Below are 15,104 nucleotides of genomic sequence, written 5' to 3'. Positions count from 1 at the left end.
AGGTGGCTAATCCCTGTCTCCACTTGCAGGAAAATACTTCTTCAGGTCCAGCAGACAATACTAGGCGGGCCAGTCCAGACAGTCATCTCTGCACTACGCATCACGTTGACGGAGACCGCAGCTGTCTGGGTCCGATCGACACCCCTGTGGGGTCCAGGTGAGCGTAACAGAACACAAAGCCTTTCTAAAAAAACCACCCGGGTGTTATGGAAACCTCGGAAACCGACCAACTGGCCCAATTATTGGGGGAACTTAGGGCGGAAGTACATGCCGCTCACCAAGAGACTAATGCCCTCAGGAGAGAACTGATTGTCTCAAAGGAGCGCACTGATGATCTGGCTAGGCAACTACTGCAAAACCAAGCTGTGCAAACGCCCCTACCTGGATATGGGGGAAACCCAACCCCCGTTTCATCAAGCAATCCTGTGCAAGTGGTTTTACCAGGAAATATTCCGTTAGCTCCACCCGAACGCTTTGCTGGGGACCCCAAAAGGTTTGCCGTGTTTATGAACCAATGCCACTTGCACTTTTTATGCAGACCGGGAGCCTTTCCAAATGACCAAGCCAAAGTAGCCTTTGTATTGTCATATCTTAGTGGCAGCGCAGCGGATTGGTCCATTCCGTTAGTCAACCAGGATGATCCTCTTCTCCGGGATTTAAAGGGTTTTCAAAGGAGCATGGAAAAACTATTCGCCAGACACTCACAGGGTCAAGCCCTGGACAACAAACTTTTATCCTTACGACAGGGTAACCAGGATCTGCTAACCTAAATTGCAACCTTCAATAGGTTGGTGGTGGAAACCGGGTGGCCGGAGGAAAAATGAATTACATTGTTTCATCGTGGACTTCGGGGAGAACTCCAAAGACGTCTTGGCTCAAGTTGTGAACCCACCTCAGGATTGCACAGAATTTATAGACTTAGTGGTCCAGCTAGACCACCGACTTCAGAACCGAAAGACTGATTGAGCTAAGTTCGAGAATCGGGTATTGGTTAAACCCAACGTTGCTCCCAAAGGAACAGATGCATCTGAACCTATGCAGATCGGGGGGGTTAAAGGACCCTTAACTCAAAAGGAAAGAGAAAGAAGACGACAGATGCAGTTGTGTTTGTACTGTGGAATCTCAGGACATTTTCTACGGGATTGCCCTACAAAACCACCCAAGAAGGTGGTAGGAGTTGCTGATAAAAGCCACATAGAGCCTGATTTGGGAAACGACCACACCCGACAAGCGTAGAGGTCCGCTTGCCGAGCTTAAAGAAGGACACTCAGACCTTGCATCTGATCATCCCAATGGTCCTACTTGATCCCAGGCAGCCATCACGTATGCACGCAGTAAGGGCATACATAGATAGCGGGGCAGTAGGAAACTATATGGACCACGAATTGATGTCAAGGATGAATCTACCTCTTTGCAAAAAGACCACTTCGGATGTCATCACCACAGTTGATGGAACTGAGATTGCCTCGGGGCCTGTAACTCATTCCACTACAGAGATGACACTGTTGAGTCAAGATGGGCATCGAGAGACTATTGTGTTTGATCTAATCAAAGCCCCACAGTTGCAGATAATACTGGGGATGCCATGGTTGGAAACACATAATCCTTGTATAGACTGGCGAGAGAAGAGAATAACCTTCCCGGATTGTGCACACATCTGTTACCTGGAGAAACTTTGAACAAAGGCCTGGCTACAGTCGTTAACCCAATCGTGCAGTTACCTCAGGAATACCAAGAATTTCAGGATGTTTTTCAAAAAGAACAGGCTAATACATTACCTCCTCACAGATCATACGATTGTCAAATCGACCTCCTACCCGGTACACAACCCCCATGCAGTAGAATCTACGCCCTCACGGAACCTGAAAATCTTCACCTACGGCAATACTTGGACCAATACCTTGCTAATGGCTTTATTCGTCCTTCCAAGTCTCCTGCATCCTCAGCTTTATTCTTCGTCCCAAAAAAGGAAGGTGACCTTAGAACGTGCATAGATTACCGCGCATTAAATCAGATTACGGTAAAAAACCGATAACCATTGCCTCTGATCCCCGAATTACTAGACCAAGTAAAGGATGCTTGTATCTACACTAAGTTAGATCTCCGAGGGGCATATCATCTGGTACGTGTCAAGAAAGACGACGAATGGAAGACTGCCTTTCGCACCAAGTACGGATTATTCGAATATCAGGTGATGCCCTTCGGGTTGTGCAATGCACCAGCAGCCTTCCAGTATTTTATGAACGATGTCCTTCGTGAACTCATTGACGTCTGTGTCGTCGTATACATAGATGATATTCTAGTGTACTCCTCCTCAGAATCAGACCATGTTAAGCACGTGCGTGCAGTCCTTGAGAAACTACGCCAGTACAAGTTATATGCAAAATTGAAAAATGTGTTTTTCATGCTACGGAAGTTGAATTTCTTGGATTTATCCTGACTCCAAAGGGAGTCCGAATGGACTCTCGAAAGGTGGACGCAATTCTCAAGAGGCCATCACCCAGTTCAGTCAAAGGGGTACAAAGCATGCTCGGATTTGCTAATTTCTACCGCAGATTCATTCCGGACTTCTCCCATGTTGTACACCCCATCACAGCACTTTTGCGAAAAAACAAATGCTTCTTGTGGACCGAAGAGGCTGAAAAGGCCTTCCAAGAGCTGAAAGCGAAATTCACATCAGCACCTGTCTTAAAGCATCCACGCCCTGAGCTTCCATACATAGTAGAAACTGATGCATCCAGTTTAGCCATGGGAGCTGTCCTGTCCCAGAAGGATCCTGAAACCGGTCAACTTCACCCAGTAGCGTTTTGGTCCAGAAAGTTCTCAGCACCTGAGTTAAACTATGCGATTACCGATAAAGAGCTATTAGCTATCAAATCCGCCTTTAAGGCTTGGCAGCATTACCTTCTTGGTGCCAGGTATACCATTACCGTAATCACTGATCACCGGAACCTGCAGTATTTAAAAACAGCCAAAGCCCAATCATCGCGACAACTTCGTTGGGCATCGTTCTTTGCCGAATTCGATTTCGTGATCACTTATCGACCAGGCCGCAAAAATGGCAAAGCAGATGCCTTATCCCGAATAGGGATGGGAGAAGCATATGCAAACCCGGAACCGGTGCCAATAATTCCAGAGCAAAGAATTCTTGGCATAATTACTCTACAGACACTAGAAGATATTCATTCAAAAATCCAACAACTCTTCGATCCAGCAACCCTGCAGGACTGGGTAAAGAAAGGCCCGGACTACTCAGTCGTCAATGACCTACCTTACTGTCAAGGACGACTATTTCTACCACACAAGGAAATACAAGAACTAGTCATCTCCAATTACCATGACACCCTGATGGAAGGGCACCCAGGTATCGCAAAAACTGAAGCGAAAATTAAGAGACAGTTCTGGTGGCCCACTTGGCGAAAAGACGTAAAGTCATTTGTGATGTCTTGTGGCATTTGCGCCCAAAACAAAAACCAGAAGAAAAAACCTGCTGGCCTTTTACAACCTTTGGATATTCCACCTACACCATGGCACACCTTGTCTTTAGACTTTATTACAGATCTACCTCCATGTAATGGATTTAACACCATCCTAGTTATTGTGGATCTATTTTCCAAGATGGCCCACTTTATTCCTTTAAAAGGATTACCTTCCGCTTCAATTTTGGCCAAGGAGTTCCTCGAAAACATTGTTCGAATACACGGATTTCCTTCCGTATTGGTCTCTGACCGAGGCAGTCAATTCATTTCACAATTTTGGAAGAAATGTTGTCAATTGGTGCAAATCGACGTGAGGTTATCAACCAGTTACCATCCCCAGAACGATGGTCAGACGGAGAGGACCAACCAGACCCTTGAACAGTACCTACGTTGCATGCTGCACCAGACCGAAAGCAATTGGAAGGATATTTTATGGATTTCCAAATATGCATACAATAACTCAGTACATTCTGGAACCGGACAAAGCCCCTTCTATACCATATACGGACATCACCCTCGAACCTCAGAACTCGATTTGCCTCAGCACTTAGAAATGCCTGCAGTTAGTCATTTACACTCTACTATTACACAAGCATTTAAGGAGGCAACAGAACATTTGAAACAAGCGAAAGAGAAATATAAGAAAAATGCTGATCAACATAGAAGCAATGCTCCACGATATCAGATTGGGGATCAAGTTTGGCTGGCTACAAAACACATACCTCTAAAAGGAACTCGGACTTTTAATCCTAGGTATTTGGGACCTTACACTATTAAGGCCATTATCATCCCGGTGGCCGTCAAGTTGGAATTACCCTCTAATATGCGGATCCATCCTGTCTTTCATTTTTCACTTCTGAAACCAGTTCCACCCGGGACTAGACTTGCCAAACCACCTGACCCCATCCTAATAGATGGAGAACCTGATAACGAGGTAAAGAATATCCTGGACTCTAAGTTGGTTAAATCAAGACTTTTTTATTTAATCGACTGGAAAGGTTACAGACCACAGGAAAGGTTGTCGGAGCCTAGTAGGCACGTTCATGCACCTAGGTTGGTGAAGAAATTCCATCGGAACTTCCCAGACAAACCAGGGCCAAGGGGAAAAACAACTTTAGGAGGGGCCTTGGGGGGGAGTGCTGTCATGATGCCTACCCCCAGGCATCCGGATCAAGCCCATCAGCCCAGGGAGCAGGCAACCAGACATTTACAAAAACCCCAGCAGCCCCAGCTAGGGGCTGTCTGGGTTCAGTCCTGGCGCCGTAGGCACCAGGCTCATAATATAAATCAGTCGCGCCAGGCTCATAGACATTACTTACCTCATGCAGACCATGCTGCAAATAAATCCAAGCCAACGTGAGGCCTGGATGGGACTATTTTACTACAGGGACTATTTTTTACTCTGGTGTGGTCCTGGGGAACTTCTTTCCTGGGACTACTTTGGAGGCTATTTAAACCATGCCCGAACAGCAGCACATGCTTCGTGTTATTCTGCATCCAGCAGCGTGACTCTCACCGTGCCTGCAGCCAGCATCCAGTCTTGTGCCACGCCCGCATGCCTGCAGCCAGCATCCAGTCTTCTGCCACGCCCGCCTCAAATCCGGAGCTCCTAGAATAAAGAGGAAGAAAAGGACAAGGTTAGAAAACAAACTTATTTCAAATTCCTCACCTGATTCCGGATCCATTTCATCTCCCGACCTGGAAAGTACATCAGTCCTGCATGCGTCGCTTCGCCAGCTCCAGCACGGCGCCGTACTCACCAGTTCTCACAGCATCTTTCGATCCGGCACTGTCTCCATCATTTCTTCGCCGTACTCCGGCACCTAGGGGCACAAGAATAACAAGGTGAGCCAAGGGAATCAACAAATACCTCTTACCACCATAGACTTACCTGATTTACCACCGGCGGTATTATTCTCCATATCTTCATATGCCGCATCTGTAAAGAGGGAGAAAAACAACACGTTAACGCATGCAATAGTTACCGGACAGCGTTGGGTAACACAGACTCTTACCTGAACGCAAGCAGCAGCTACGAGACCTTCTTCTCACGAACTCAGTTGCAATTTAAGGAAGGAAGGGGACAAGAGTGAACATCAGGCACATTGAACTCTTTGAACTTGATACTTACCAATCCCGCCTGGGGCTTCAGAGTCAATGCTTACCGGAACTCTCCCAACGCCTTCAAACCAGTGAAGTAACTGGTATCTACGCGCCCTGCAAGACACGCAGGATGGAGAGCTCATCTTTTACAAACATAAGGTGAGGTTACTAAGGGGATATCGGAGGTGATTAGTGGGGGAGAGCGAGAACAGTTGGGAGGCCATCACTAAAACCCACAGGTAGCTAATCCCTGTCTCCACTTGCAGGAAAATACTTCTTCGGGTCCAGCAGACAAGACTAGGCGGGCCAATCCAGACAGTCATCTCTGCACTACGCATCACGTTGAAGGAGACCGCAGCTGTCTGGGTCCGATCGACACCCCTGTGGGGTCCAGGTGAGCGTAACATTACCTTTGAAATCAGGCGTTCTCCTGCATACTCACCTACAGGAAACCGGTGCTTCATCGCTTCATCTGCAGACTCATCTCCTGACATCCAGTGATCTTGATCCCGATGCCGCAGCACCGCGCTCCGCATCCATGAACTCGGACCCTGTGAAGAAGAAGAAAGACAAGGTTAGAAGATCTGTGCTAGGGCCGCGCCGTATTTGAACCCTGCGCGCCCCCTAGTGAACAACTTACCAGCTACTGTACTGCTGCAGCTTCGTTCCTCGTTCCCTCCGGCTGCCGCCTCGAGCACCGCAGCTTCTGCCGGGCCGGCAACATCACCTGCAAGGGAAGAAAGCAAAAGAGCAAACACCAAAAGCGGAACGGACAGCAATACAAGACAACGAACTTTACAATACAACAAAAACAGACGAGGAAAGACAAAGGCAAACAGGAACACTTACCTGAAGTATAGTGGCTTAGTCGCAGCAGGCCTGGACTACCACGTGCAAGGGACCAGTGAAGGAACTCGGTCCAGATCATGCAAGTGCCCCTGTCAGAAGCAGCAGGACAGAGTGCTTGCCAAAACTAATCAACAGGTGAGCTTTCCAGGGACAGCGCATCCCACGGGTACCACAGTTTGGGAGAAGGGGTCTGGAAGGTAATCAGGCGCACAAGCTGGCATACTCAAGCCCCTATTCTCCACGCAGGAGCAGTTCTGAGCAGCATCACCTATTACCACCAATCACCACAAAAGCGCAGAGGGCGAAGTCAGACCCGAGCGACCTCACCCCAGGGAGGGCTGCAATCATGCCCCAACGCCTCTGCAGAAACCAGTTGAGCGTAACACAGCCGGGCCCAGATGCCTTTTAAATCATGATCGTTACTGTGGATCCCCCTTTTTCCGGGCTCAGATCCCCCTTTTAACAATGTTCAGAGAATATTCTTTCTCGCGTGTCTCGTGGTTCATACAGGAACTCCCTCAGCCCGAGTCAGATCCTTCCTTTTACACAATTAGTCTCCCTCAGCCCGGGCTCGGACCAATTTCAGTTCTCATTAAACTATCGAAAACTTTTGAATGTGCACAGGCCTTAGCTTGACCCGTTGCAGGACCACTTTGATCTCAACATTCCCTTCATCTGAGTTGGCAACCAGTACGATACCTAACAGAGACCTTCAAATGAGCACCCATATAGCGCCGGACCACTATGTCTATGGTATCTTTCTTGGCCCCCAAAGTTCAATCACTCCTCTGGGTTTCAATTATATTCACGTCGCTCGTCACATACGTTTCACATACTGTTCTCTGTAGAAATCTTCATACAATGTAGCCGCTTGCAACCTTGGTTCTTACACAGGCTGGTCTGGTATTGGTCTCTCCAACTCACCGGCTGTGCTGTCTTTACTGGTGCTGCTTTGTTGTAGGAGCCAAGGACAGTACCACGGCGGCAAACGCTCCTCCCCGCTTTGGTTATCGACATGTGAGAGCCCCGGTTACCTCTGACACCCAATCCACGTTTCTTCAGCTTTAGTCCCAGGTGATAGGTTTCTTAATTTCCAAGATTCACGAAAGTAATGGTCTGAAAAGGTCAAGGGCACTTCCCTCCTTGCAACCCATTTGGGTCTCGCCGTCTTTCTCCTCGTATTAAACTGCCATCTTGCAATTGCTGCTTTCTCGTGTGCTTTGCCTTGCTTGTTCAACGTCTTCTCTCTTCTCCTTCGCAGCTGCCTATCTGTATAATCCTGGGTCATGTTAAAAAGCTGTAGGTGTGTGTAATGATCTATAATTGCTGACCTTGCCTGACCATTGTATTGGGACATGTCAGGTGTATGGCTCTGATGTTAGTCAGTTTTCGCTCACGTTGAGCTGTCTGTGAGAAAGTGTTTGTGTTGGCCAAGGGAGGGGGTTGAGTTCCTAAGTATACTACCTGGTAGGATGGGGATAAGGTATTACAGGGAAGGGGATACTGCGTCTCACCATCCGGTGTCCTATTCCCACTCCCTGAAAACCCCTCATCCTGGGGATCCTCCCGTACTGGTCCACCCCCAGGAACTGGATTCAAAAGCGATGGCCGTGTCCTGGCCGGCTGGGTGACAGATCCCCAGGGACTAGTGGGTTGAGACACCTTCAGGTTTCTCACAAATAGGAGTGTATAAAGTTATTCTGGGTTTTAGAATGTGCTTTGCTCAGAAAGACAAGTGTAACATTCTTACTATGACTACACTATAATACAGCAAGTGAGCATTTAAATGCACATTGTACATTTTTTTTAAAGAACCAGTTTACAATGCTATTACAATTAAATAATGCCATATATTTATATAGCTACTTTTGCCAGGAATTCAAACCATGTTGCCTCTCAAAATGTCCTGCAATCTTGGAAAGCATTGTGCTCAGATTAAAACCAATTATCAGGCCAATGTTTTGTTTTGCGTGATGACCACTGATTGGATTGTAGCGCTAAGGAATCATTTATTACAGTATGCTCAAAGACTAATGATGAACCAAAAATAGAAACTAACTAGCACACATTGGTCCTGCACCTTGGTCCTCTGGTCCCATGCAACGTCTTTCAGTGCCCCAGCACACTCCATTTAGCCTCTCCGCCCACACCTCCATCGCCCCTATTTGATCAACAACCATTAGACTGATGGCAAATTCCCTGCAGGCCACACCTGAATACAATGTATGTCTTGAATGATAAGGCGTTCACCTACCTGCCGCTGCTGATCTCTTTCTACTTTTCACCTACCAACATTTGAGATATCTGAGTTTTTCCATTGGTCGCGCTTCTGTCTGCAACGCCCTGTGTGGCTCTAGCAAATATGCAGCTGACAATGACATCTTTGCCCACAGGGAAATATAGAGTGAGGCGGAGAGAGAGCGAGAATGATTGAAAATCAGAAAAAGAAAGAGCGAGAGCACGATAGATCGTTGTGTGATAATGCCAGATACAGCTAGTTTTTGTTAAAACACTTAATAGCAACCATACCTATCTACATCTGTATTCTAAAATATTACGTTAGTATGCTAACAGGAAATGTATAGTTTTGAAATATTTAATTTAAGACAATGTGACAGAATAAAGATTTAGAGATTTCTGCGAAAGCATGCATTCCTTGATTGTGCCAATGACAAGAAGAACCCTTTGTTTTAACTCAAACTTTTTTTCTCACAGAGGTGAAGTACAGAACATGTTGGAGAGGTTTGGAGGCAAGTGTGCATATATATGTAAATGATTGTGTACTATGTATGTTAGTAGATGCTCACATTTCTATTCTAGAATAGATATTCCTTTTTGTCTATACGGTTATATACTGTATCTCTGAAATTGCAGTGCATATCTTAGAAAACCATTTCCCTCTCATTGTTAAGGCATATGTGGACAGCTAAGTCGCAGGTCCACGGACTTCCATAGTCTTGCTAACATTGTTTCTCAGTTTCAAGCAACCATTTTCTTACCTCTGGCATGAGTTTTTCGGGGTCAGCAAGGTGGCTGATAGCCAGAAGGCTAGTGATTCACCACATACCCCCATTTGGGAGCTAATTCACTTAGCGGATGATGGTCTTTGGCCCCCATGATCTCCTCGGTCTCTTCCTCTAGCATCCAAAATGGGCAATCACAAAATAGTGACAAACTCACTCCCAGACCCTACTCCAAATAGCACAGCTCATGTGGCATTGGTGCATCAAAAGAGGAGTGTCCTTACTAGCCCAACATTTACAGGTAGACAACTGTCTAGCATACTGCCATAACCACAACATGCTGCAAGAGCATAAGTGGGAATGAGACACCAGTGCACTCAAAGAAATATTTATCAAATGTGGAACACCCGACGTAGACTTATTTGCAACAAGTTCAAATAACCAATGCTGAAGCCTGACTTCCATATACCCAGAACTAGGGTCCTACGGCAAAGCCCTAGCAATGTCATGGTCAGGGACATTTGCATATGTTTTACCACAGACACCACTAACCACATAATGGTGCAATAACTGTAGCATGAAAGTCTTATTCTCATTTTCATCGCCCCAACCTGAGCGAAGCAGGTATGGTATCCACAGCTTCTACAGATGGCAGTAGAAACACCACTAAAACTTCTTCCAATCCCAAGACTGCTAACATGGCAACACAAACAAATTACACAAAGACACAGATGATGAATTCGGTGTCTTGACACCAGAGGCCAGAGTGTTTGGCCTTTTGCACCTACCTGAACTATGCATCGACCTCTTCAAGGAGGTATTTTAACCGAACACAAAAAATACTCTATCAATAAATAAGTACAACATAAACGCAATCTATCCAGTACTACCCACTACAATGCACTGAGTGTTAGAAAAGATTTTCTTTTTGCTGCTTTCCATATAAGCTTCTATGGGACACCCTTTCGTTTAGCTTGTTTTGAATCCTGGCCTGACTTTCTTGAGGCAAGTATAGCCTTCTGCTTCAGTTCCCTTTTGCTTGTTCGTATGGGAAATTGATTAGTCCCTTGTGAACTGCACACATCACCTTAAAGTTAAGTGGGGTTGGGATATTTTTTAACGTTATATCTTTTTTTTAATGGCTTTTTGGTTACTTTTGCAATGTGCCTAGGATGAGCTGGTGACAGCAGTTATTTTTCTACAGCGTTTTTATAATTTTGCACTTGTGCACTTTTGCATTTACTGCAAAGGGCTACTAAAGGTGGCTAGCATACTAAAATGGCCATGCCACAAGATTTTCGCCTGTCAGTTTGTCATATTGTTCTTTGGCCTTCTCCCTGCTCTTTTGGGTCCGGAATTGCCATCCGTATATGGAAAACCCCTTTCCAAAGAAAGAAAGTTACTTTGTTTCCAGACAAAGAGGCGGTTTGTGTGTGAGCCCGGATGTGTGGGCTGGCACTGTCTGATCCTAGTACACATCCAGCAGCCTGGATGTCTCTATTTCGCAAATCTCTCAAAACATGTCTCTTTCAACAACACCTGACCAAGGACTAACTCCAATGGACGCACATACCGACGTACAGACCACACAGTACTGCGCTTCTGTTAAAAGATGGCAGCCCAAATGCTGGCTGCCCATTCTCTGTACAGTGTTCCACTGCTCTCGCGCTAGGTCCATGCTTTAAAGAATATAAATAAATAAATAGATAAATAAGGAATGTCTGTTGCCGGGCAGATGTTGTAGCCAGTGGCTATCCATGAGTGCATAGCCACTGTCAGTTTGAATGGTGCAGGTCCATCCCATTGGTGGGCTTGGGTGGGCTCCCAGCCCAAATCTTTGCTAAAAGGGGTCTCCTGTATAACCATTTAACAGATCATCGTTGATCTCAAGATCTCTACGAAGAAGAGCAGCCCGCTGAATATCAAAGGATGACTACTGAAGCTGACCAACATCAACTCCAGTGCTGTCCCAGTGAAACCCTGCTGCTCTGTCCTGATCGCAAGAAGGGCTCCATTGTGCTTCGACCCCTGAACTGTTGAGAACAATGAGTCTTGAACACTGCTTGAGGATCTGTGTCTCCAGCAGTGGCCACTAGAGAAATTGGAGACAGGGGGGGTAAGTTAACATACCTATTTATGTCCCTCCAGCCCCCGGATCTCCGTAGGGGGGCATACAGTCCTGTTCCTAAATCACTCTTTCTTGACTTCGGTTGATGGAGGCCTGTCAAGGATCCCTTCCTAGAACTAGCGTAATGACTTGGATTGAGTGATTTCATTACTTGATCTTTAACTAACTTTTTGACGCTATTAATCATAACCAATAACATATCTGAGGGGGTCAGTAATGCGAGTCGGACAATTGCTTGTAGTTTTCTCAAAATGCGACATTTTATTAAAGTAAATATTTTTAAACAAAGCCTTGCTTACCCTACTCTACTGAGGGATTCTCTACCTAGTCTACTGGTTTAGGAAACAATCTCTAGCATGGGTTAACTGATCCACACTCTAATCAACAAAACATACAAAGGAAATTATCTAGTAACAAAAAGCAATCAACAATATCTGAATGGCCTTCACCTGTCCTGGGGAAGATCCCTTCCCCAGGCTTTAAAATCAACTTCAAAATGTTCAAAGGAAAAGTAAAGTCTTGAACCGATTCTTATCAACTGCAAATCAAAGCAAAGGTTCATCAAACAAAAATCCACTGGAAATTTTTTTAATTGACTACGGTTTACAAAAAAACGTTGCAAAAGAATCACAGTGGAAAATCTATAAAATATTGCAAATAGATTTTATTTGATTTGCATAAAATCGTACATTTTAAAACTCCCTAATTCAATTAATCACAATCATACGGAGCATACCAGAATTTCTCTTTTAAAAGCTACTCTAAAAAGTATCTGAAAAAAGCTCCTATCGCAGTGTTAAGATAAAACAGACAACTGTAATGATTTTAAAAAAGCCGCCACTGCAATCCCATCAGTAAAATGTTCACTATACAAACAGCGCCGGCAAATATTTTAAATGCTATTCCATACAATAGATGTCATCGTACTCCCCAAGAATTGAATTCGAGTTAAGTTCAGCATTTCACAATTCAGAATCAGATGTTTTAACAGGTTACACCAATTCATTACTGTTACAAAATCTACATGTTGCATCAGATTGCAGGATCATACCTCTTCTAAGAAGGACCTCCGTGGTAACAAGCAAGTTCCAGCGGAATCTTAACATAATTGCTCTATAATAATGATTGGGGAATAAAGTTAAATAGATTGCAATCGTACTAAACGGCTCATAGATGGATAATTATGAAAACTGTCAGTTGTCACAACCGAATCTTCATCATAAAGAATGTTTTTGACATGATCAGGGTCTTGGAGCAAGGTAGCTAAGTCCAGATTCAACCCACCTTAAATACTTTCACATAATCTTTGAACATTAACAGCGAAATTAGCAGTCCCCTTAGAAGAAATACCCAGATCCCTATACAACTGCATTTCCTCATACCGGGAATCAGGTTTAGGGGACAGTAAATTGCAATACAAAGATAGTAATCTCCAGCGAACACGCCCACCCAGTGAAACCAAGCCCAACTCAAAACTTATGGCTGTGAGTGGGATAGCGTGTGGAATATTCAAGACACATCGCCATATGTAGGCTTCAATTAAGTCCAATCATTTAACAGATGATTAAAAAAAAGTTTCAAACCACATATAGCCTTTTTGGGCATCATCAGTGAGGTGGAGCTGTGCCTCTGAGTGATTCCCAGAACCCCCTTTGTTTTGCATATTAAGTAACTTTGGGTCTCACTCTAAGTTACCATGGGAATCCAGATGTTGACCCCTTTCTCACTGTTCTCAGAGAGGCACAGCTCCACCTCACTGATGATGCCCAACAAGGCTGAAACACGTGTATGGGGTTGCTGTTCGTACTCTTGTTCAGAGGAGAATTGCCTAGCATTTCGGTGCTGGACTGCCCCTGGGCAGGACAAAGACTGATATGCAGGGATATTTCTGCTCTGTGAAAGGGACAGTGAGCTAAAGACTTGGTTGAGACTCTCCCGGGGGCCTTCCACCCAAGAACAGGTCAATGGGCTTTGTTTGTGCTGGTAGAGAGACTCCCAGAACCCCCTTTGTTTTGCATATTAAGTAACTTTGGCTCTCACCCTAAGTTACCAGGGGAATCCAGACGTGGACACCTTGCTCACTGTTCTCAGAGAGGCACAGCTCCACCTCACTGATGATGCCCTACAAGGCTAAAACACGTGTATGGGGTTGCTGTTCGTACTATGTTCAGAGGAGAATTGCCTAGCATTTCGGTGCTGGACTACCCCTGGGCAGGACAAAGACTGATATGAAGGGATATTTCTTCTCTGTGAAAGGGACAGTGAGCTAAAGACTTGGTTGAGACTCTCCCGGGGGCCATCCACCCAAGAACAGGTCAATGGGCTGTGTTCGTGCTGGTAGAGAGACTCCCAGAACCCCCCTTGTTTTGCTAAAAATTTAAACCCATGCTAATAATTGGAAGGGGAAAATAAAATAGTTGACCTTCTGGATTCTGACCGCGTATCCACACTGAAAGAGGTGTTGTGCTCTCAATTACTTGCCCCACCTAGTCAACAGGATCTATTCTTTAAAACTCAAAGTGTTGCTAGACACCCTTCCTCTACCCCTTTACAACATACAGCCTTGGAATCGAATAATCCTCCAAGTTCTTCCTGTTTTCTTTTATCAGACCCAGTGCTCTGAATCCCCCCTCCCTCCAAGCCTTTTTTTTCATTGTACCCATTCTTCATCTGTCGCGGGACCATCAGGGTTAAAAACTAATTTACATCAGTTCACTCCTTCAACAGACTCAGAATCAGAAGATTTCGAGGATTTTGAAACCTTATCTGAGGGAATCGAGAGTTGTTTCTTTTCTGAGTCGGATACCACAGTTACACCCACGGAAGAAATGGCCGATTTAGCCAATGTCATCGCCCAATTAGCGGCCCATCAGATACAGGCCGAAAATAAACTCCAAGAAAATGTAACTAAATTGATTGAGTTACAAACAAGGCCCTTACTACCACAATGCGTACTTCAACCCTATCTTGAAGGCGACGATTTAGGACATTTTGTTTCTAAACTTCGAACGCTTGGCCAAACAACTGGGATGGGAAGAAAACCTGCAAAGATACTATTTGGGTCCCTTATTGAAAGGCGAGCTCCAAACTTCCTACCAACTTTCAACCTTGCACAGGGAGACACCTTTCTATCCATCAAGTAAGGGTTGTTAAAAAAGAGTAGGGCAGACCTGCAATTTTTATCGGCAGAGGTTACGGGCCATAGGTTTAACCACGGAGAAACCCTGTTAGAACTAGCCTTGCCCAGGCCGGAGCCCTCCTCACCGAAGCTGCAGGAGCAGCCAGATCGCTGCCGTGAACCGAGCGCTGCAGGAGAAGCTGATCCGAGCCAGGTTTGAGCGCTGCCTTTGCTTTCCTACGTTACCCTGATTGTTGCTGCCTTGCGTAGGCCGGAGCCTGCCTCGCCGAAGCTGCAGGAGCAGCTAGATCGCTGCAGGAGCAGCTAGATCGCTGCCCTGAACCGAGCGCTGCAGGAGCAGCTGATCCGAGCCAGGTTTGAGCGCTGCCTGTGCTTTCCTACGTTACCCTGATTGTTGCTGTTTTATTGTGGAGCACCCATTCCTAAGGAGAGCATCAATCTCC

The 15,104-nt window shown here is 45.6% G+C and overlaps 1 protein-coding gene across 1 annotated transcript in view; it reads left to right on the top strand.

The window, feature by feature from the left end:
* The window catches only part of SYCP3 (synaptonemal complex protein 3), a 784,994-nt gene that overhangs the window by 189,251 nt on the left and 580,639 nt on the right, over window positions 1-15,104 (top strand). Inside the window, exon 4 of the mRNA XM_069629895.1 lies at window positions 9,147-9,181. Coding sequence (XP_069485996.1) covers window positions 9,147-9,181 — 35 coding nt within the window. The remainder of the gene's footprint in view (window positions 1-9,146; window positions 9,182-15,104) is intronic.

The sequence above is a fragment of the Ambystoma mexicanum genome, chromosome 12 (genome assembly GCF_040938575.1).
Source record: "Ambystoma mexicanum isolate Mex_15411 chromosome 12, UKY_AmexF1_1, whole genome shotgun sequence".
NCBI classification, from domain to species: Eukaryota; Metazoa; Chordata; class Amphibia; order Caudata; family Ambystomatidae; genus Ambystoma; species Ambystoma mexicanum.
Note: the sequence above shows the minus strand (reverse complement) of the source record. Positions and strands in the feature narration are given on the sequence as shown.